The sequence below is a fragment of the Drosophila willistoni genome (genome assembly GCF_018902025.1).
Source record: "Drosophila willistoni isolate 14030-0811.24 chromosome 2R unlocalized genomic scaffold, UCI_dwil_1.1 Seg167, whole genome shotgun sequence".
In the NCBI taxonomy this organism is placed as follows: Eukaryota; Metazoa; Arthropoda; class Insecta; order Diptera; family Drosophilidae; genus Drosophila; species Drosophila willistoni.
Window position 1 is genome coordinate 18,205,474 of NW_025814050.1, and position 22,098 is coordinate 18,227,571.

At 37.0% G+C, this 22,098-nt stretch overlaps 3 protein-coding genes across 4 annotated transcripts; 2 read left to right on the top strand and 1 right to left on the bottom strand.

Moving 5' to 3' along the window:
* Positions 1 to 1,909: 1,909 nt before the first annotated feature.
* On the top strand, positions 1,910 to 4,645 carry LOC6642659 (beta-galactosidase). The gene is made up of 6 exons (XM_002065315.4): positions 1,910 to 2,169; positions 2,248 to 2,411; positions 2,513 to 2,663; positions 2,718 to 3,060; positions 3,126 to 3,273; positions 3,342 to 4,645. Exons 1-6 carry the CDS (start codon positions 2,041 to 2,043, stop codon positions 4,426 to 4,428), a joined length of 2,022 nt encoding a protein of 673 aa, XP_002065351.1. The 5' UTR covers positions 1,910 to 2,040; the 3' UTR covers positions 4,429 to 4,645.
* Positions 4,646 to 5,447: 802 nt separating this feature from the next.
* Positions 5,448 to 7,855, bottom strand: LOC6642660 (tetraspanin-17). 2 transcript variants are annotated; one of them, XM_002065316.4, is made up of 6 exons: positions 7,393 to 7,855; positions 7,239 to 7,319; positions 6,887 to 7,165; positions 6,684 to 6,794; positions 6,442 to 6,558; positions 5,448 to 6,363 (listed from the first exon to the last, which is right to left on the bottom strand). In XM_002065316.4, exons 1-6 carry the CDS (start codon positions 7,675 to 7,677, stop codon positions 6,295 to 6,297), a joined length of 942 nt encoding a protein of 313 aa, XP_002065352.1. In that variant the 5' UTR covers positions 7,678 to 7,855; the 3' UTR covers positions 5,448 to 6,294. The 2 variants fall into 2 exon arrangements, with proteins under 2 accessions (XP_002065352.1, XP_015033817.1); XM_015178331.3 differs by lacking the exon at positions 6,684 to 6,794 and having other exon boundaries at positions 7,393 to 7,818.
* Positions 7,856 to 8,326: 471 nt separating this feature from the next.
* LOC6642661 (lysine-specific demethylase lid) lies at positions 8,327 to 20,106 on the top strand. The gene is made up of 4 exons (XM_002065317.4): positions 8,327 to 8,535; positions 13,084 to 14,732; positions 15,661 to 17,075; positions 17,148 to 20,106. The coding sequence occupies exons 2-4, from the start codon at positions 13,127 to 13,129 to the stop codon at positions 19,827 to 19,829; spliced, it is 5,703 nt and encodes a 1,900-aa protein (XP_002065353.1). The 5' UTR covers positions 8,327 to 8,535; positions 13,084 to 13,126; the 3' UTR covers positions 19,830 to 20,106.
* Positions 20,107 to 22,098: the final 1,992 nt, after the last annotated feature.

Here is a 22,098-nt window from a genome sequence, read left to right on the forward strand (position 1 = left end):
TTATAGTACTTCATATATTCATAGAATGAAGTGATTTAAGGTGGATCTAATCTGTTCATACAGTATACAAATACACATATTTTTATAGTACTTCATATATTCATAGAAAGAAGTGGTTTAAGGTGGATGTAATCTGTATAAGTAAGTATACAAATACATGTACATGTACATACAGTGGCGGCAAAAAATTTGAGTTAATTTTTTTTTTTTAAAAAAGACACATTTTCAAAATTTGTAAAATTGATCGTACACCTATGCACTCAACGAACAAGTTTTAGATCTAGTAAAACTAAGATAAACTACATACCACAAATTTTCAATTTGGCCCCAGGGTCCATTTTGGAGCCAATTGAAAAATTCAATTCTGTATGTATTTTTTTGGTCTCTCTGCTTGACGTCACTTTACCCAACTAACTCACACTAAAGTATAACTACACTTGAACTATGCAAGATAGTGAATTAAATTTCCCGTCGATTGAGATATTGTCCATAAAAATCGGATTAAAAACAGATAGACTTCGTTGCCCTGCAAAAAAGGTATTTTTTTTTAGAGACGTGCTTTCAACAGCCCAACTATTTCCCTGTACATTAGGTCTCACTATGTTTCTTAAAAATGCGGATTTTTGTTTCAATTCATAAGCATTAATAAGTTTTAAATCAGCAGATCTGAAGTTTTTTCGCATCCTTAAAATAAGCTAGACTCTCGATGCTAATATATACAAAAGGATTCAAAAGCTTATGTATAATTTCTGTAACTTTACATTTTGAATAAGTTCCATCTTAACCCAAAGGCGAACATATTTAAGATTAAAGTTAATTTCACTAAAAAGTTTATACGGTGGACAAATTATCAATAATTTGCGTTATTTATTGATCAAAAGCTAGTATATATTTGATCATTTTTAGATAGAAATCCATTTTATATACTTTTTTGAACATATTTTCTACTCTGCTTCTTTTTTTTGCCACCTAGTAATCACATTTTTGATGACGTAAAGTCATAATTTTCATTCGAAATTTTAAATATGTAGTTTAAAACGATATTTAGTAAGAAATTGTTTAAGGTCGTTGAACATGGATTTCCTTACGATTATATTCTGTATGAGGAAATATACTAATGTATATTATATAATTGGTCTATCCTCTAAAGACTTCTTTCTTTTTATTTTCTCCTTATTTGGAGATCTAAATATATATTAATAACATAACACCAAATAAAAGATGTGTTTTTATTGGTCGGTATTACTTTAGGCAACATAAACATGGTTTCATTAAATTTGTAATATTTCACTAATATGTGGCTACCTTTTGGTTAAAACAACATGTAGCCAAGTGGACCCTGGTATTAACTAAACTTATACAAATTCTTAAACCAGAATTGTTAAGAAACAAAAAATAAGAATTTTTCTTCCGAAATTGTGAGCTTGACTGACAAGTAAAGCATTGATAAAGATAGCATTGAGATAAAGTTATTGCTGTTGTTAAAGCTTTCAGCCAAAGTCCTTAGGGGATCCATCAAAAATTTGATGAAATCATTAAAACTATTAACTTTTTCACCATTTGGGAAAATAAAAAACATATTTTTGGGGCTACTAATTTCCCATGAATTTTTTCTTACCCCTACACAATGATAACCTAATTAAAAACGTGCATTATCAACAGATTTACTATGGGCTAAGGACTGCCGATTAGTTTGTTTAAGTTGTGTTATAAACATCTAATCATTATTTTGAATTTAAAAAACAATTACGATTCATTATGAAGCGGAATGTTCCATAAAAACCCATTATCAGAAACTCAAGTACCCCCACAAACTAAACTAAAGATTATTTTAGAAGAGGCTCGTACAAAGTACCCAAAGTTCCCTCCATGGATTCCATTTCGAGTTTGACATTGTGCTCCGGTCAGTCTTGGTGAGCGGATCATTTCCCAGTGCTTACGGTGTGTGTGTTTTGTTTGTGTGTGCGTGTGAGTGAGAGAGCTTTTTAAGCTTGGTCTTGGTGTATCTCTTTCCAGCCGATCTTTAAGCTCGCTGTTAATATGAGCGGTGGTTGTCGCTGCACTCGCAAATTGACATTGGCCATGAGCGGGTGCGTTATTATTTTGGTTATTGCCCTCACCGTTGGCCTGTGTGTTGGCCTAGGCGGCGACGATGAGGTGAAACGTGAGGTGAGACTCTAAACTGAAATGGAACTAAAGTGAAATTTCATTAGAAGAAGAAACTAATTCGTAATGCTCTTTGCACAGGACACACCCAAATTTACAATAGATCATGAGGCAAATACTTTTTTGCTGGACGGTGAACCTTTTCAATATGTATCCGGATCATTTCATTATTTTCGGGCTCTACCAGATGCCTGGAGAAGTCGTTTGCAAACCATGAGAGCTTCAGGTCTCAATGCATTGGATACGTAAGTGGAATAAGATTATCTGTAGGGCATTGCTCTCCTCTCCCTAGATTTGTCCATGATCTGTACAATCAGTTTTAATTTATTCCTCTTTAATTTTTTAGTTACATAGAATGGTCTCTTCATAATCCTCATGATGGTGTTTACAATTGGGAGGGCATTGCCGATGTAGTCAAATTTCTGGAAATGGCCCAAGAAGAAGGATTCTATATAGTGCTACGTCCTGGTCCCTATATCTGCGCCGAACGTGATAACGTAAGAGTGTTACTTTATTTGAGTTTACTTCCTTGTATTATCATTTTTATTTAGGGTGGTCTGCCTCATTGGTTGTTTACCAAATATCCAAACATTAAAGTTCGTACCAATGATTCCAATTATTTGGCCGAAGTGGAAAAATGGTATGACATATTGATGCCTCGCATACAACATTTATTTATTGGCAATGGTGGCAAGATAATAATGGTTCAAGTGGAGAACGAATATGGAGCATTTGATGCCTGTGATCATGATTACTTGAATTGGTTGCGAGATGAAACCGAGAAACATGTGAGTGGCAATGCTTTGCTATTCACCGTGGATATTCCCAATGAACGAATGAGTTGTGGCAAAATTGAGAATGTATTTGCCACAACCGATTTTGGCATTGATCGCAGTAAGTTGCTGAGATTGCGAAATTGTTGAGCGAAATGACTTAAAGTTGACTATTTATTTGCGCAGTACATGAGATCGATGAAATCTGGAAAATGTTGCGCAATTTACAACCCACAGGACCTTTAGTTAACTCTGAATTTTATCCAGGTTGGCTTACACATTGGCAAGAAGAGAATCAAAGACGCGATGGTCAGGTTGTAGCCGATGCTTTGAAGTATGATCTCTATGCCTTTAAACATTCTCAAGTGACTGAAATTCTAATTCCTTTTGCTTAAACTTTAGAACCATTCTTAGTTACAATGCAAGTGTCAATTTGTACATGTTCTTTGGCGGCACAAATTTTGGTTTTACGGCTGGAGCTAATTGGAATCTCGATGGAGGCATTGGCTATGCTGCTGATGTAACCAGCTATGACTATGATGCTGTAATGGATGAAGCTGGTGGCGTGACCTCCAAATATGAATTGGTTAAGAAGGCCATTGGTGAGCTCTGGACATTGCCAGAGATTACTTTGACTCCTGCAAAACGTTTGTCCTATGGCAAAGTCGAGTTGACGCCATCCCTCCAACTGCTATCGAGTGAAGGACGCGCTGCCTTGTCCAAAGGAGTTCCCGTGGAGTCTGAGAAACCAAAAACTTTTGAAGAATTAGATCAATATTCTGGTTTGGTTCTATATGAAACAACATTACCCGACATGGATTTGGATCCAGCTCTCCTTAAAGTTGAACAAATCAACGATCGTGCTCAGGTATTTGTCGATCAGGAATTGGTAGGTACACTGTCCCGTGAAGCGAATATCTATGCCTTGCCCTTGAGCAAGGGTTGGGGTAGCACACTTCAGCTACTTGTAGAGAATCAAGGACGTGTCAACTATGATCTTCTGAATGATACTAAGGGAATTTTTGGTGATGTTAGTCTTCAATTGCATAATGGTGGCTATCTGACATTGGAGAACTGGAAAAGTACATCGTTTCCCTTGGAAGAAGCTGCTGTGGCATCCTGGCTCAAACAGCGTACCAATAAGGAACTGGATTCGTTGATAACCAGACAGCGTATCCTTCGCAATGGACCAATTTTATATAGTGGCACTGTTAAGGTCGATGAAATCGGTGACACTTATCTGAATATGGCTGGTTGGGGCAAGGGTGTGGCTTATGTCAATGGCTTCAATTTGGGACGCTATTGGCCAGTGGCAGGACCGCAAGTCACTCTCTATGTCCCCAATGAGCTTCTAAAAGTGGGCGACAATTCCATAGCCATACTCGAGTATCAGCGGGCGAATAAGACCACCTCCGGCACGGATCTACCAGCAGTACAATTTGATGCAGTTGCTCAATTAGATGGACAATCGGGCGATGTGAAAAAATGAAAATCATTTTATGAAAGCATTATTCCTTTTACATTTATTTAAAAGCCGTTTTTGATTTGTGCATCAACAACCTTTTCATTTTCTTGTCTGGTTTCGTAAGCATTCTTATATTAAATTCTAATATTTAGTATTAATATCATATATTTTGTTTTATTATTGTTATTAATCTTGGGCCTTAGTTTATCCAAATAAAACATGATTTAATCTGTGTACTTGACTCGACTCGACTTTTAATTCAGTATTTAGCTCGTTTCAATTGACTCATTTCGTTGCATTGAAGCTACATTTACACAAATATATTCAATTTACAAATACATTCTCATAAAATTACATAATTTGTTAGTTTGTTAATTGATTCTAATTTCCCTTATTTCAATTTTCAAATCATTATATATTTGTTTAGTTTTTTTTTTCCTTGGCAAATAGAGATTCAGTTTTTGTTAATTTTACCAAAAATTTCTTCTTCATTTCATTCGACAAATTTTGAGCATTCCAATTGTAAATAAAAATAGTTTTTCTACCATTCCAATTTTACATTTAATTAAACTAAAGTCATTTCAAACACATTTTTGTTCATTAATATAGTTCATTATAGTGCATTCTTTTATATAGTTTTGTGTTTTCTAAAGTCTATTGATATTAAGTAACTCAATTGTGCAAAAATTAAAGGATTTGACGAGGCAAGTTTGACTAAACAAGAACTTAAATGAAGGAATGTTTGGACAAGTTCATTTTTGAGATTCTTTTTGTTTGTGAGATTTTAATATCTATTTAGTAGATATATTTACTGGGTCTTTTTAGGGCAGTGATGGATAAGATAGATTGTTCTATTGACTTATAGATCTTGGAATAATTATTTGTTTTCTTTGTAGTAGGAACAAATATAAAGGCAAAATATATTTTCACAAATAGTTAAAGGTTGTCTTCACAATCAAACAATAAAATCAGGTATCTATATCTTATTAGTATTTTAAAAGAATTTCAAGTGCAACAAAGTAAAATAAATCAAAATATTTAGAAAATGCAAAATATAATTAGCGTTTAAATATACATATTAGTTATTGTTAGATTTACTTTGTGCATAAATCAGTTTAAGCTCGTTAAAAATAATTAGCAAGCTACATTTTTTGTTTGTTCGTTTTGTTACGTTTTTGTTTTTTGTTCTTTCTATCTTTTTGTGCCCCACACACAAAATTTGATTGTGTTTTTTTTTTGTTGTTTTTGTTTTTTTATATATAAAAAATAATGCGATTTTTATGTAGATTTCTATTAGACTGTGCAGGTTTTCATGTTTTTTTTTTTTTTTTTTTTTTTTTTGTTTCTCTCAGTTTAGTATTGTGTGTGTGTGTGTGTTGGTTGGTTTTCGGAGAAGTTTTCAATTTGCATATAATATTTTGTATTCTCATTTTCTATACATTTACATTTTAAAATATATCACAGCTGCATTTCAAGTTATGTAAAAATGTTCTTTTCTTTTCTTCTCGTTTTTGCTTTGTAAAAATGTATAGAAAATTTATGCAAAAAATTTGTTTAGCGACTGAAAAATTTGGCAACCTAGTTAAGTCCATGAAGACGGAATGCGTTTTGTTTTAGAGATACACGTACATACATATACATATAGACATATACATACATACATACATAAAAACATAAATATATGTTGCTGCCATATACTTATGGGATAGTTAAAGGTATTTAGAGTATTAGTTAACTAACCGAAGCGTAGATGAGTAGTTGATGTTGTTTTTGTTGTTGTTGTTAAAGTTGTAGTTCTTATATTTTGTAATAATATCTGCTTCTTTCGACTGGTTTTCTTCTATGTTGTTTTTAAAGTGCTGTGGGGTTGACACCACCAATGGCCATTTGTCAGTGCCATTTGGATTTTTGTGTATAGATATCAGCTCGCAAATTTTGTGCAAAACAAATACCCAAAATCTGAAAGAGTAACAAAAATTTAGCAATCTATTTATAATTGAATTCAAAACAAATAAAAAACAAAAGACAAGACAAAACCTGAAAGAACATAAGAAAAATCACTGCTGTGGAAATAATAATCAAATTATGTTCAATCCATTCTTCGCCAGCTTGAACGCAGCCTTTTTCATAAAGAATTTTGGACAGTTCTTGGCCCTTAAATTAAAAAACAAAACAAAAAAATGTAAACAAAAATGTTACCCAAAAAACAAAGTATATAGTTAAATAAAGAAATTAGGAAAATAAGTAAATGAATTAAAAATTATTTATAATATTAGCACCTGCGTGACCAACACGGCCACACAACTGGCAGCCACACTTATCAAATGTGCCTCGAGCCAATCCTCTCCTGCTCGTAGGCATCCTCGCTCATGTATATTCCTATCCACTGGCTGCATGCATATATTAATTAAGTTAAATGAATTATGTGTGGTTATTTTGCAGGCATGAAAGCTTAGAATGAAGAACTCAACACACAACTTACATAGCCTTCTTTGCGAACATCATATCCACATTGCTTATTCTTGATTAGCTCTTGAGGACGGCGACGACAGCAAGAGAAAGGCACACCACAAGCTTCTCGGCTACCAATGGCAATGGATGAGCAGTTAAAGTAGTTATTGCTATCCCAATCCTTGGGTCCATCTATGCCGCAGCATTGTAGCCAATCCTCTTGAATCCAGTCAATAAGATTTTGTTGATCAGCATCCTCTCTATAGTGACGTATAAAAGCTTTTAGACCCTCAGTTGCCTGGTCTTTGATCTAGAACGGAAAGAAAATAGGCGATGAAAATCTATAATAACTATAAGAAATATAATTTCTTTACTATACTTACCCAGCCCTTATCCTTTAAGACGAAGGCCAGAGCACAGAAGCCAATTTCAGCAATTAGCAAAATACTAAGAAAGATTCCATACTGCAAAAGAAAACAAAATACATTTGTTTTGATTTTTACTATGTTTAGCTTGTTTGCCTTGATTTATACTTACTGCTGCCAAAAGGCAAGTGTTTTCTCGCAGAGATCCCACTGCACCCATAAAGCCCAATAAAGACATTATGCTACCGATAATAATCATAACAAATGCTGGATCCAAGGCTATAGAACTCAATTTGGCTATATTCTTGAACATATCCTTTTCGCTCCAGGCCCAAATACCAGTGGCCAATATGGCTATGGCAGCCAACCAGAGTAGCACATTGCTAATGAAGAGTAAATATTTTAGGCAACAACTAATCTCACTCGTTTCTCGTCGAATTTTGCGTATGGCTGGCATTCTAATATTTTCACTAAGTTTCTTTAATTTCACTAACAACAGTAACAACAACAACTGCACAGCTTTTTACCAATTGGCATTGAGAAACGATAACGATTGGTATCAAAAAAACAGCACTGACATTGTATTAACATTTATCAACCCCCAAATCAGCTGAACATGTAAACATGTATGTAAATATCGGCATAAATATTGCAAATTAAATATTGCGCCAAATATACACCAAATATAATTTTAGATTTATTGTCCAACTGATTGCAATCACTTACACAAAACTATAAAACACTAAATTGATAACCAACTAGTTTTGTCAAGCAAATTAGGTTTTTTTGGACCAGTCATTTCCACAAGAATTTAATTTCTTTTCTTTAAGAATTTAAACAATAAAAAAAGTCCCATTATACACTTAATTCATATAATGAAATTAAATCTATCTACTTATTGAAATTTAGAATATTGATTTTAGCTTGGACTCTCCTTGTTGTTGCTCTTGCCATTCATTGTTTACATTTTCGCAGTGATGGTTCAATTTTCGCAGTGAATGTTGTATTAGGGTTGCATTTTAAAAGTATCGGCAGCGCAGCATGTGTGGCATTCTGTTTGTTAACAGGCTCACTTTGAGTATGTTAGTATGCCGTTAATCAGAAATTTTAATGTTAGTTTACAGCAGAGCAGTTGGAGTGAAAAGAAATCTAACAAAAATAAATACATATAAAATATACGAGAAAAAAGGAAAAATTAGAAGAAAATCCAAGTGCAAGTGCTGCGTGTGTTCGGGTGGAAAACTGATGAGCAATTTTCAACAAGTGCACGTATTTCCACAGCGTGCAAGTTAAATAGTTCTTACCTATGACGACAGTAAGTTTTTCTTCAGCCTGTACAAGTGTAAGAGTGTGTGTAAGTGGTGTGTCTGCCTATGTATGCGAAAGCATGTGTGAGTGCGGTGTGTGCGTGAGTGTATGAGATTTGCTGATGGCTGAAAAAAAAAGATTGTTTAATTAGCAACGAAATATGGAATGAAATGCAAACATAAATTTGAAAATTAGAAAAGTTGCCTGAAATCGAAACCAAAGAAAAGGTGAAGAAAAACGAGTGTGAGAGAGAAAAGATCCCAACCGAAAGGCAAACAACCCCCCCGCATTTTAATCAAAAGAAAAGACAAAAAAATGTTTGTATGTGTTGGCAGCGCAGTCTACGAATTAAGTAAATCCGTTTAATAGAAAATAAAAGTGATTGAAAAACTATTTTAAAAAAAATTACGAAAAAAAAAAATTCTCAATAACTGGTGTCGGAAAGGTTAACCACCAATGGAAAGGAGGGGTGATACGAAAAAAAGGAAAAGAGAAAAACTGTAAAGTGCGTTGCGTCGCTGCTTTGGGTCGCCATCATAGCAGAGCAGTTACAGTTGACGCAGGCAGCGGCAGCAGCATTTAAACTCCTTTTTTGAAAATATTGTGATCACACACACACACACTCGCACACATGTGGAAAATAAAAAGAGAAAATTTAACAAACTAAGTTGAAACGTTTCATCGAGTTGAAGCCAAACAAAATAAAAATGTTAGTATATTTATTTGTTACAAAAAATTTTTTTGCCATATTGCACACGTTTTGTTGTTGGGCTGCAATTAATTTCGTGTCTAAGTATTATGTATGTACACATATACATACAATTGTATATAAGTGTATGTGTGTTTGTAAGTTTAACTAGATTTTTTGGATATTTGATTTTATGGCTAAATAAAATAAATTTATCTAAAATACGAGAGAAAACTAAAATATATAATATATGTATGTATGTACATATATACGTGTATGTACCTGTGTATGTATGTATGTTGTCTATGGGCCCCCGTGTAAGCTAAAGTGCGTGTATGTGTATGTGTATTTGTGTTCGTGTGTGTAAAAATTATATAAAAGAAGCTTTCGGCTTAGGCTTTAGTTTTATTTTTTACAATCGCGATCAATAAAGTGAAATAAATCAACATTTTTCGTATCCTTTTGTGTGTGCAAGTAATATTTTTGAAACATATGTGTGTGTATAAAGGGATTGCTGAATGTGTGTGTGTGTGTGTGCATATTAATTAATCAATCAATAATTGCAGTTTCATAATTAATTAAACGGGAAAAACTACAAAATAACAAAAAACGCAGCATGCGGCTTCTCTGTTGACGTCGTCGTCGTCCTCCTCCGCCTCATGTACTTTGTGCTCTCACTTGATACATACAAAAAAAAACATACATACATACATATATGTACGTACATATCAAACGGTACTCAACTCGCTCTAGGAGAGCGATCAAGCTATTGTATGGAAACAGAGGAAGGGTCTGTGGGAGGTTAGATGCTATACTCCCCCACCCATCTCACATTTTACTCCCTTTTGCTATTCGCATATTCGTGTTGGGTGGTGGTGGTGCGCCCCACATTTCTACATAAGAGTTTATACATATAAATATATGTATTCGTGTGTGTGTGTGTGCGTTACAACAACCACCAAAGCAAAGCTCTTTTTGACAGCAGCAGCAGCAGCAGCGGCTTCCTTTTGTCTAGCAGCTGAACGAGAAACGTATGAAAAAAGACATAAAATTAAAACCTCAACCGGAAGTTCAATGAAAGAAATGAAGCCGGTTGAACCTTTTCGGTTTTCCAATATGGCGACATTTCCGTTTATTATTGAGCTATTTCACAAACCTATTAACAATTGCAATCGACAAACTAAATGAAAAGGTTTTAAATGTTTACAGGACTAATATTTTCTTGTTGTTGGTCGCTAAGTTATACATACACAAAAAGCGAAGTGCATGGTGTTGAGGGAAGGGTAGAAGAGGTAGTGCTCCACTTTTTATGCAACAAATTCGCGTAAGCCCTTAAGGAAAGGAAAGGGTTAAGCAATACATAAAATTTATTTATTTGTTATACGATCTCGTAGTAGACTTTGGTCACACTACAGACATATAAAAAAGTGTTCAAAGTGTTCTTGGCCATAGTTTTGACTGATAATGCCAGAGGGAACTACTTATATAAATACATACAAATGTCTCACTCTTTTTCTCTCTCACTCCCTGTCTTTGTCCCTCTGCATGTGTTTGTGTGTGAGTTTGTCTGTCTGTGTGTGGACAACCCCAACTTGTACACTTCAATCTATAAAATGTTTGTTTACCTGCCTTTATATACGTATAAAATTTTTTTTTTTTTTTTGCCTAGGCTAGGGCGACAGTTAATTGTGTGTGTGTGTGTGTTAGTTGGTGTGTATGTGTGCGTGTGTATCTATCTATCTGATGATTTTCTACAACAATTACAATTGGTGCCTATTAACATTTATGCCTATCGAACCAAAATGCAAAAACCGTGAAAAAAATGTATGTGCTGCAATTGTGAGAGACGTGGACTGAGACAAGCCCTCAAATATAGAGAATGCATCAAGATTTTCAATTCTCTATACTAAAATCAAAATCCATACAAATGTATGCAGTGAAAACTGATATATATGTATATATACATATATGTACATATGTATATCCATATGCAAGAGAAACACATACAAATATTTTCTGTATAAATTACCTTTGTGATTAAATTGTGACATTTCAAAAAATGTTGAAATTCAAATACGAAATCATTTTTAATAAAAACGCATTTTTAGTTTATTTTTTACAAAAGAAAACCCTTTACCTTTACCTAGAATATTTAAGTAGTGCAAATATAACAACAAAATGTTTATATAGTGAAAACCTCTTATCTTTTAAAAGTACTTATTTTCACTGAGTTCAAATATAACAACAAACAATTTCTATAAAGAAAGTCAGAAACCTTTGCTTTGTTTGTTCAATTGTTCATTTTGTTCACTTGCTCACTTCACTACTCATTTTGTTCAGTTACTTACTACATTGTTCACTTCTTCAGTTCCTCAGCATAAGCATTCTGAATTTTATTTTGACAACATTGATTTAAGTTTTAAAGTGAAGAAATGTGTAAAAAAGTGACCAAAAAAGAACAACAATGATCATTTGCTGAGTTTAGTGACGAATTTATTCATGTTTACTCACTTATGAGCAAACCCAACACTACAATAAATTAATAAAAATAAAAGTTTACACAGATTAGTGAAACTTCTCCCGCAAAATTGTAATTTTGGTCTCTTACTGGTTATATTCCTTACTTTGACCTGGCACTCACTAATGGAGTAATTATAATGTTTGAACTTCAAACGATTTCTTGCCATTAAAATATATATATTGAGAGTCAGAATAACTTGTTCTATTTTAAAACTCATAATATGTATAGTAATAAAAAACAACAAGCTAAAGAAATAAATTTTAATGTCAATAACAAACAAAATAGTCAATTTGTGGAAATTCCAAATTGAAACAATTAATTAAATGTATTTCTCATGAGAGAAATTTATCGGAAATTCCATTTATAACAATTCTTTCAATATAAAATAATTCTCTTGGATGGGAGCCTGTTTATTGGACCCTTATTAAAAATAATCTTAAAATTCTGAATTGAAGTCAGTACTTCAATGATGACCATTCTGCATTGATTGTTCCTTGTTACATTAAAAACGGTTCGGAATTACATGCTGTATCTTTTCCGCATGTTTAAATAAGTTTTGAAGTTTTCTCACACAAAAACAAAAGTCATATCTCCGGAAATGGGCCTTTTGAGGTACCTCGTAGCTTTCCAGAGGCTTTTCTCGGGGTTACTGGTGTCGAGGCTTTCCAAGTATTGAGCGTTAGCTGCATTTAGAATGATATTCTTAAAATTTCCAACCAAGAATACCTTCTTAAATTAAATAATTGGTCAAAATTTTGGTCCTATTATAAAATGGCGAATCATTAGTGTATGTAAAAAGAAAAATTTATGAAATTTTTCGCCTTAAATTAATAAAATTTTTATATCCAAGATCAACATGATCTCTAAAATTATAAATTTTATCATTAAAATCTATACCTAGTTGGGACAGGTTATTTAAGCTTTGCGAATAGTTTTATTAGTTTAAATAATTAATAAAAATAATGTTTTTTTTTTGTTTGTATCAATCGCTGCTATTGATGAAAGTTATTTTTGTCAAACGAACAAAAAAATTCAATTAAATCAGAAAGAAACCTTTTTCACTGTGAAAATCTTTTTGCAACGTAGAACGAGACTCTTATATATTGCTTGAAAGAAGATAAGATGTTGGCATGGAATAGGAATTTGTTTTGTTTATGGACATTTCTGTGATAAATGCTACAAGGATTACACATTTAAAATGTATTTACACTATATATACCAATTTAAGTCAACGACTGATTTGATTTGAGTGATAATCGATTATTGTTGTTTGCTTGTTTTGTTTTGTCTTTGAACTTAACTAAAATCTCAATACGTCTTCTCTCTTTTATATTTTTCTCTCGCAGGAAATTTAAAAAGCAAACAAATTCGGCGTATAATTTAAGCGAAATGTCCGCCAAAAGTGAGGCGGACAATGTAAGTGGTGCCACATCTGGTGGCAGCGGCAGTGGAACGGGAGCCGGAGGCTCATCATCCTCAAATGGTACGGCAACGCCGGCACGACGTCTAAGGACACGAAATTCGACTGGAAGTGGTACAGCCAGCGGTAGTGAATCAGCTAAGAAAACTTCATCATCGTCATCAGCATCTATAACCAATTCCAATTCCAATGATGATCATCATCATCACCATCATGCATCTGCACCCTTAAATATTAGTGGATCTACTCAATCGGCAACTGCTGCGTCTGCTGGTCCTTTAACAGGAGCGGCAACGGGGGGGACTACATCTTCCTCTTCGTCACTGACTGGACAAGGACAAGCTACCCCTGCTGTTCCGGCTGCCACTGAACGTCCTATGCCCAGCGTGCCGATGAATCATGCCAGCAGCAGTGTATCTGCCACTAGAAAATATCACAACAGTTGCCCACATCCACCGACACCGATGCATAAGAAGATCTTGCATACACAACCGCATAGCACAAATAAATTTGATCAGAATAAGAATGAGGAATTCCATTTTGATACGCCACCCGAATGTCCTGTATTCCGGCCAACTGCCGAGGAATTCAAGAATCCCTTGGCCTATATAAGTAAAATTCGTTCCATAGCCGAGAAATGTGGCATTGCCAAGATTCTGCCGCCTGACAAATGGTCACCGCCATTTGCCGTCGACGTGGATAAATTGCGTTTTGTGCCCCGAGTGCAAAGACTCAACGAATTGGAGGCCAAGACGCGGGTTAAACTCAATTTTCTCGATCAGATCGCCAAGTTTTGGGAGCTACAAGGAGCCTCACTCAAAATTCCAATGGTTGAGCGCAAGGCATTGGATTTGTATACACTACATCGGATTGTTCAGGAGGAGGGTGGCATGGAAACCGCAACCAAAGAACGCAAATGGGCCAAAGTGGCCAATCGTATGCAATATCCATCGAGTAAGAGTGTTGGAGCCACCCTAAAGGCCCACTACGAACGCATACTGCATCCCTTCGAGGTCTATACATCGGGCAAGGTATTGGGCTCGAGTGGTGGACCAACGCCGACACCGGTTAAACTCGAAGATGGCGGCACCGATTACAAGTCTCATGAGATCCTAACACGTCAACAAATTGCTCCACCCAATGAGCAGAATACACGACGCTCCAAAAGATTTGGCAATTCCACTGCTAGTTGTGGTCTAAAAGGATCAGCAGCAGCTGCAGCTGGTGTAACCATTAAAACAGAGACAAAGGAGGATTTTAAACGTGATTTGTTGAGCAGTTTTAATGCTGTCACAGCTTCTGGAGCTGGAGGAGGAGCTGCTGCTGGCGGTGCTGGCAAAGATGCAAAGGATACCAGTGCACCAACAACTCGCGGAGCCATGCAAAAGAAGTCATCAAATGAAACGCCAGCCACTGCATCTGTGGCAAATACTCCTCTAATTGATCCACTCATGAAATACATTTGTCACATTTGCAATCGTGGTGACATTGAGGAGGCCATGCTCCTATGCGACGGCTGCGATGATAGCTATCATACATTCTGTCTGTTGCCGCCATTATCCAGTATACCCAAGGGTAAGTAAAAGTCACCAAACGTCAAAGACGATACCAGCATTCCTATAATGAGACGACAAAGTCTAAAACTCAGAATGTTTAAACATTTGATTCTATATAAACCAATTGGAAACTCCTATCTATCTCTCCCCTTTTGTTTGTTTTTATATCTTGGAATTCTATAGGCTGCGTGCGTCCTTAGATAAACAAACAAACTAAACGAGTGCAAACGATTGTATTCCTTTTGAAAACAAGTTGAGAATTTAATATTTTATAGGCCTATTAGAAAGAGAGCAAAGGCATTGCAATTTATTTGTTTTATTTTATATTTATTTATAATATAAACAACTTGGCGGCAGCGCAACGTTAGAAGAATGTTTGGTTTTGCGTTGTGACGATTACAATTCATTAGAATTGTTATATAATACATAATACCTGATCTTATTATCAACATGAAATGAGAAATGATACAAAACCATTTTAAGAATTTGATGTGTTTACAAGCAATGCCAAAGCATTCCACGCATTCCTTTGAAAAAAATAAAAGAGGGGAAATAAGTAAAGCGTCGACTTTCATATACTCTACACCAAGTTAAATAAGAACTTTGAGTTTATAAGATTAAGTCTTTAATTAAGTCTTAAGCTCTTAGCGAATCCCCCCACAGAACGTAAATCGTTTAACAAAAGGATCAGCTAGAAGTTTGTTCCTTATAGTCTTCAAAATCTAGGTGTTTATAACGATGGGCTATATAGTTTCGGCTAACAATGCAGATTAAGAATATATGTACTTATATATTAAATAGGGTCACACATTTTTGTCGAAGTTAATATACCATTACGCCTTCTAAAGAGCATGGAACACCTATAGAAATGCTTGAAATGATTTGTTATAGCTTTTGTTTAATAATTCTTTACCTTTTTCTCTTCTCCGGTCTTTTTCAATAAACAGGTGAATGGCTATGTCCGCGTTGTGTGGTCGAGGAGGTGAGCAAGCCACAAGAAGCATTCGGTTTCGAGCAAGCCGAACGTGAATACACTCTCCAACAATTTGGACAGATGGCCGATGAATTTAAGAAGGAATATTTCCGCAAACCCGTACATCTGGTGCCCACCGAGATGGTGGAAAGGGAATTCTGGCGTATTGTCTCATCGATCGATGAGGATGTCACAGTCGAATATGGAGCTGATTTGCATACCATGGATCATGGTTCTGGTTTCCCTACAAAGAGTTCAGTTTATCTTTTGCCGGGGGATCAGGAGTATGCCGAATCGAATTGGAATTTGAATAATCTCCCCTTGCTAGAGGATTCAATATTGGGACACATTAATGCAGATATCAGTGGCATGAATGCACCATGGATGTATGTGGGCATGTGTTTTGCTGCCTTCTGTTGGCATAATGAGGATCATTGGAGTTATTCCATCAACTATTTGCATTGGGGTGAACCGAAAACTTGGTATGGTGTACCCGGTTCGTGTGCCGAACAATTTGAGGAGACAATGAAACAGGCTGCCCCAGAATTATTTAGCTCTCAGCCGGATTTATTGCATCAATTGGTCACGATTATGAATCCCAATATCCTGATGAATAATCGTGTGCCCGTTTATCGTACAGATCAGCATGCTGGCGAATTTGTCATCACATTTCCTCGGGCCTATCATGCTGGCTTCAATCAGGGCTATAATTTTGCCGAAGCTGTTAACTTTGCCCCGGCCGATTGGCTAAAAATGGGCCGGGAATGTGTCAATCATTATTCGATGCTGCGCCGTTTCTGTGTCTTCTCACACGACGAGCTAGTCTGTAAAATGGCCTTGGAGCCGGCTAAATTGACATTTGGCATAGCCACCGCCTGTTACATAGACATGGCCGAAATGGTCGATACGGAGAAGAAACTACGCAAATCTCTGCTGGAATGGGGCGTTACCAGGGCGGAGCGTCGAGCATTCGAACTGGTTAATGACGATGAACGCCATTGTCAAGAGTGTAATACCACATGTTTCCTCTCTGCTGTGGCCTGTGAGTGCAATGAGAAGCTAATTGTCTGTCTGCGACATTACACAGTCCTCTGTGGTTGTGCCCCAGAGAAGCATACGCTTATCTATCGCTATACGTTGGATGAGATGCCTCTGATGTTGCAAAAACTAAAAGTAAAGGCACATAGTTTTGAGCGGTGGCTATCACGTTGTCGGGATATAGTCGATGCCCATACACCGACATCGGTTACACTCTCCGAATTGCAAGAGCTATGCAAGGAGGCGGAAACAAAGAAATTTCCCTCATCCCTGCTTATAGATCGTTTAAATGCAGCTGCAATTGAGGCGGAGAAATGTGTTACAGTCATTCAGCAATTGGGTATAAATAAGGTAAGACAGAGCGAATTTCATCATTTAGCCATCTCCTTTACTTATCACATTCTCCCCCCTTTCCCCGTGCAGGTACGCACCCGTTCAGATCATAATCAGGAAGCAGCTCAATATAAACTTACCATGGAAGAGCTGGAACTATTTGTTCAAGAAATCGATAACCTGTGTTGCATCATCGATGAGGGAGCCTCTGTGCGGGAGCTTTTGGTATTGGGCAAGCAGTTTGTGGAGAGGGCAGAAGTCCAATTATCATTGTCACTGGAGGCACTCGAAGAAAATGAGCTGGAGACCCTGATCAGTGAGGGAAGCTCTCTGCGCATTGAGCTGCAACAATTGGATTTGTTGCAGAAACGCATAAAGCAATGCAAATGGTATAAACGATCACAGGGACTACGAGAGACTAGCTCCAAGTTGACGTATCAGGATATTAAGAATCTATTACATATGGCAGCTGCTGATTTGGATCCCACAGATCCGTATGTGGACAAGGAGATGCGTAAGCTACAGAAGATTGGAGCCGATATCGAGGCATGGGAATCACAAGCTGCTAAATATTTCCGACGTCTAACCCAACAGCATGAACTGAGCGATATCGAACAGTTCTTGAAGTCGGCCAGCGAGATTAATGGTCAAGTGCCATCGCATGGCATACTGAAGGATGCGTTGCGCAAGGCACGTGAATGGCTGCGTTCGGTGGAGCAGCTGCAACAGAATAATCATGTGACCTATTGTCATACCCTGGAGACGATGATTGAGCGGGGCCTAGGCATACCAATCCAATTGGAGGAGCTAAGTCGAATGCAAGGACATTTGAATAGCGCCCATCAATGGAAAGAAAATACTGCCTGCGCTTTTCTCAAGAAGGGGACATGTTATACGCTTCTCGAGGTGTTAATGCCTCGTGCCGATGCCATTAACATTGACTCGGATCTCAAGCCACGGTTCCAGGATGATTTTCTAAAGGAGAAGAATCCCGCTGAAATTGTGGCCACCTTTAAAAATGCCGAGGAACAGGAGCTGGTTGACATGCGTGATCTGAGGCGGCAGAATGTGGTGAAGAATCCAAGAAGAGATGTCTTTTGTCTGTGCAAATCTGAATTCCGTTCGATGATGTTCAATTGTCAATTGTGTCGGGATTGGTTCCATGAGGATTGTGTTCCCCCACCGCCGGTGGCAACGACAAATGGTCTTCTGAATGGTGGCAGCGGAGCAGCCGGAGGACCACCAAGTCGACCCAAATGGCTTTGCCCCAGTTGTGTGCGCTCGAAGAGGCCGCGCCTGGAGACCATACTTCCACTTCTTGTCCAACTCCAACAGCTGCCCATTCGCCTGCCCGAGGATGAAGCATTGCGCTGCTTAGCCGAGCGGGCAATGAACTGGCAGGATCGGGCACGCAAGGCATTGAGTAGTCCGGATGTGAGTGCCGCCCAAGAAGCAATTATGGCCCAGCAGCAGCAGCTAAAGAGACGCTCCGATGGCGGCTTGGGTAGCATTAGTAGCCCCCGCAAGCCTCGGCGACGGGGCAGCCTGTCCAAGGAGGCCGCCAGCGGTTCAACCGAATCCGATGCCGATGATGATGACGATGAGGATGAATGCCGTCTGCGTATAGTCGAAGATGGCTTCAGCAATGACGAGGATGAATTAAATTCTGCAAGCGCCACACCCCACCCCGCCACATCCACCACCACCAACAATGACTCCAATTCCGATCTCCTCAAACTGTTGTCCGATAGTGAAATTGAAAATCTTCTGGACCTCATGATGGAGGGTGATCTGCTCGAGGTCTCATTGGATGAGACGCAGGAATTGTGGCGGATTCTGGAGACTATACCGCCCACTCAACTCCAGTCCGAGGCTCTGAATCGGGTGGCTCAACATGTTCAACGCCAGCGGCAGCAGCAAACTCATCCAACTTTAGCAACATCCTCTAGCATACACTCCGGCCCGGATGATTCCAATGACAGCCTATTGGTGCAGAATAGTCCCAGTAGCCAAAGTGGCGGCGCGACAGGACCCGGTAGTGGAGCAGGTGGACGCAATAAGAAACGACGTTCGAATGATGCGAGTGGCGCCAATGCGGCAGTTCCACGCAAGAAACAAAATACACCCAAACAGACGCCCAACAAAAAGGGAGCTGGAACTGCAGCGGGCCGAAAGAGTGACGCGAAGACAACGGCAACGGCAACTGGTGCCGATGCTGATGCTGAGAACAAGCAGGCGAATGGTGGCAACACAACGGGAACGGGATCAACACCAACTACCACGCCCACGCCGGGCTCAGCCCACAAGAAACGCAAACGAACCTCCACCAATAATAATAACAACAACAACAATCCAAATAACAACTCCAACAACAGTAGTTCCGCTGGTGGAGGAGGAGGAGGAGGAGGAGGTGCTGCTGGAGCACCACCAACCACTGGTCAAAAGAAACATGCCCAGCGCAATCAACAGGCGGCCCAAGAGGATGACGAAGAGGAATGTCGAGCAGAGAATTGCCATAAGCCGACGGGACGTGAAGTCGATTGGGTGCAATGCGATGGCGGATGCAATGAATGGTTCCACATGTACTGTGTGGGTCTCAATCGTAGTCAGATCAAAGCGGATGATGATTATATCTGTATACGTTGCACCAAAACTGTCACCGTGGTGGCCACAACAACGACGACGACGACAGCAGCGGCAGCCACAGGTGCATCGACTCCGAGCACCACGACTCCAAGCAAAGGTCAAAGAACCGCACAGTCGGCGAGGTAGAGAGAATTTGGACACCGAACCGGACACGTTGGGAACAGCCGTTTTGTGTTTTGAACACCAACCACAATTTAACACTCACATATACACTCACTCACCCATACACACACACACACACAGAAACCTAACTAACGGTATTTTGGGGCCAGCGTTGGGGCAACTTTCGATAAATTTGAAAACTATCGATATCGAGGCACATCTGCTAGATCCGCTTACCTTAGAGTTTAGGTACAGTCACTTAAAAAGTTTTTGTAGTTCATTATATACATATATATATATATATATAAATATATATTTACAATTATATATATTACTTATCAGAGAAGTAAATACACACACACACACACGACAGAAAACAGAAAAGAAAGGAAAAACTTTTGATATCGTTTAAGTAAGGATAAACTGTAAAATGCAAAGAGGTATAATATGTTTCACTCCTGCTTAAACACAGGCACAACCCCTAAAATCCAAGTTTTTTACGTTCGTTAAACGTTCATTTTATTATCAGATATATATATATATATACATATATATTTTCATTATTATTCTTTGTTAATTTAATTTCGCTTTTTGTGTTCGCTTTAAGTTTTTTTTTTGCGCGCCTTCATTGAATACTTTTTACTTTTGTACATTTTCTTTTGTTGACTTGGCAAGCAAAAATAATAATATACATTTTCTCTGCATCTATATAGACTTTAATTGTTGTATAGATGTGTGTGTGTGCATATAATATTATCATAATAATAATAATAGTAAGCTTCCATTTTGAACGCGTGGCGCCAAGTTTTTTTTATGTTTTAGTTCTGTTCTGTTTATTACAAAAAAAAGGAAGAAAAAGGTCGAGAGCAAACGCAAAACTTGTTGATAAAAAAAAAGAATTAAAGGGATAAAAACCATCTAAAATAATATGCAACTAGTGCTAAGTTTATATTTAAATAATACCTTGGAAAAAAAAACAAGAATAAATCTAAAGTGTATAATTTCTAATTTAAAATTTAGTAGGTTGATTAGAACGAACTACACAAACACACACACACTCGCCCCCTCCTAAAAACACATACCTACAACAAAAACAACAACTTGAAAAGCGAAAAGAAAAAAAATTACAACAAAAAAAGAGTAAAACAAACAAAAAGAAAAGAAAAATCAGACAAAAAACACAATTAAATATAATAATAATAATGCTTAGAATTTATAGGCAAAAACAAAACACTTTGTAAAATCATTTTTTAAATGTGTATAAAATAATAATAAAAGAGAAAAACAAAAAAAAAACAAAAATGAGCGGGTCCGTGTATTATGCAACCCGAAATAATATAATATATATAAATAAAGAAAAGAGAAAAGTAAGGATCCTTCCCCCACTCCCGTAAGCATCTTAAGAATTAACACTTTTAGTTTGTTAAGCTGAATATGTACGATTTATTTCAAAAACTTTAACCCCTCACGCGACCTCTCCCTCAAGAAACAAATATGTAATTCTATTATATAAATAAATTATATATAAATAGTATTTAAAAAAGAATTTGAAAGTTGTTTTATTTGGCAAGGGACATAAATAAGAAGTTGGTGTTCACTGGTTGAAATTTATAAAATCTTTGTTAAAAGTAGAACAAGAACAAGTTTCAAATATTTAAAATCCTTCGTTTTATCCATGTCTATTTGTGTGTTTTTGCTGTCTTTAAGAATGGTTTAAGTGCATTTACATATTAATGATAATATTTAAAATTCGATTTTTAAACAAACTCATAGCTTTCCAAATAAGAACTTTAAATATGATACCTAATTAAAATGTTGTTCAACCGGCGGAGATTTAAATAATGTTTCAACAGATTCATTACATAAAGCTGGACAATTAGACAAGAGTGTAATTGTAAGATCGCAATAGTAATTAGGAAGTATACTTCCCAGTATAATGCTTTCTAGGATATGAAGGTATTTTACAAAATTTACTACCTAGAGGTAGGGGCATTCTTTCGGGGTTTAATGGATTGTTTTTATCAATGCCTTAGGCCCAATTCTTACTTGATCCATCTCTGGGGAATGCTTGAGATTATCAGTGGATATGAAACAACGATTCCCACGGGCATTATCCACCCCAAAAGAGATGGTGGATGGTCGCCAGTGGGAATCGGGCCTAAAATGTTCTCCCAAAGTTTATACCTAATGTGAGTAGAGCATAGGATTGACCACCTTTATAAGTTATACTTGTTTTCGCAGTATTAAAAACCGATAGACAAGATTTTTTTTTCAAGTTATTACCCAACTAGTT

What these genes read in the sequence shown, in the direction of transcription:
- LOC6642660 (XM_002065316.4), bottom strand. Translation starts at nt 7,677, where the DNA reads ATGCCAGCCATACGCAAAATTCGACGAGAAACGAGTGAGATTAGTTGT. An exon ending in ACACTTGCCTTTTGGCAGCA is followed by an intron (nt 7,320 to 7,392) that starts GTAAGTATAAAT and finishes TTTCTTTTGCAG; the next exon opens with TATGGAATCTTTCTTAGTAT. An exon ending in TGGCCGTGTTGGTCACGCAG is followed by an intron (nt 6,559 to 6,683) that starts GTGCTAATATTA and finishes TTTTAATTTAAG; the next exon opens with GGCCAAGAACTGTCCAAAAT.
- LOC6642659 (XM_002065315.4), top strand. Translation starts at nt 2,041, where the DNA reads ATGAGCGGTGGTTGTCGCTGCACTCGCAAATTGACATTGGCCATGAGC. An exon ending in GGTCTCAATGCATTGGATAC is followed by an intron (nt 2,412 to 2,512) that starts GTAAGTGGAATA and finishes TTAATTTTTTAG; the next exon opens with TTACATAGAATGGTCTCTTC. An exon ending in CGATTTTGGCATTGATCGCA is followed by an intron (nt 3,061 to 3,125) that starts GTAAGTTGCTGA and finishes TTATTTGCGCAG; the next exon opens with TACATGAGATCGATGAAATC.
- LOC6642661 (XM_002065317.4), top strand. Translation starts at nt 13,127, where the DNA reads ATGTCCGCCAAAAGTGAGGCGGACAATGTAAGTGGTGCCACATCTGGT. An exon ending in ATTATCCAGTATACCCAAGG is followed by an intron (nt 14,733 to 15,660) that starts GTAAGTAAAAGT and finishes TTCAATAAACAG; the next exon opens with GTGAATGGCTATGTCCGCGT. An exon ending in AGCAATTGGGTATAAATAAG is followed by an intron (nt 17,076 to 17,147) that starts GTAAGACAGAGC and finishes TTCCCCGTGCAG; the next exon opens with GTACGCACCCGTTCAGATCA.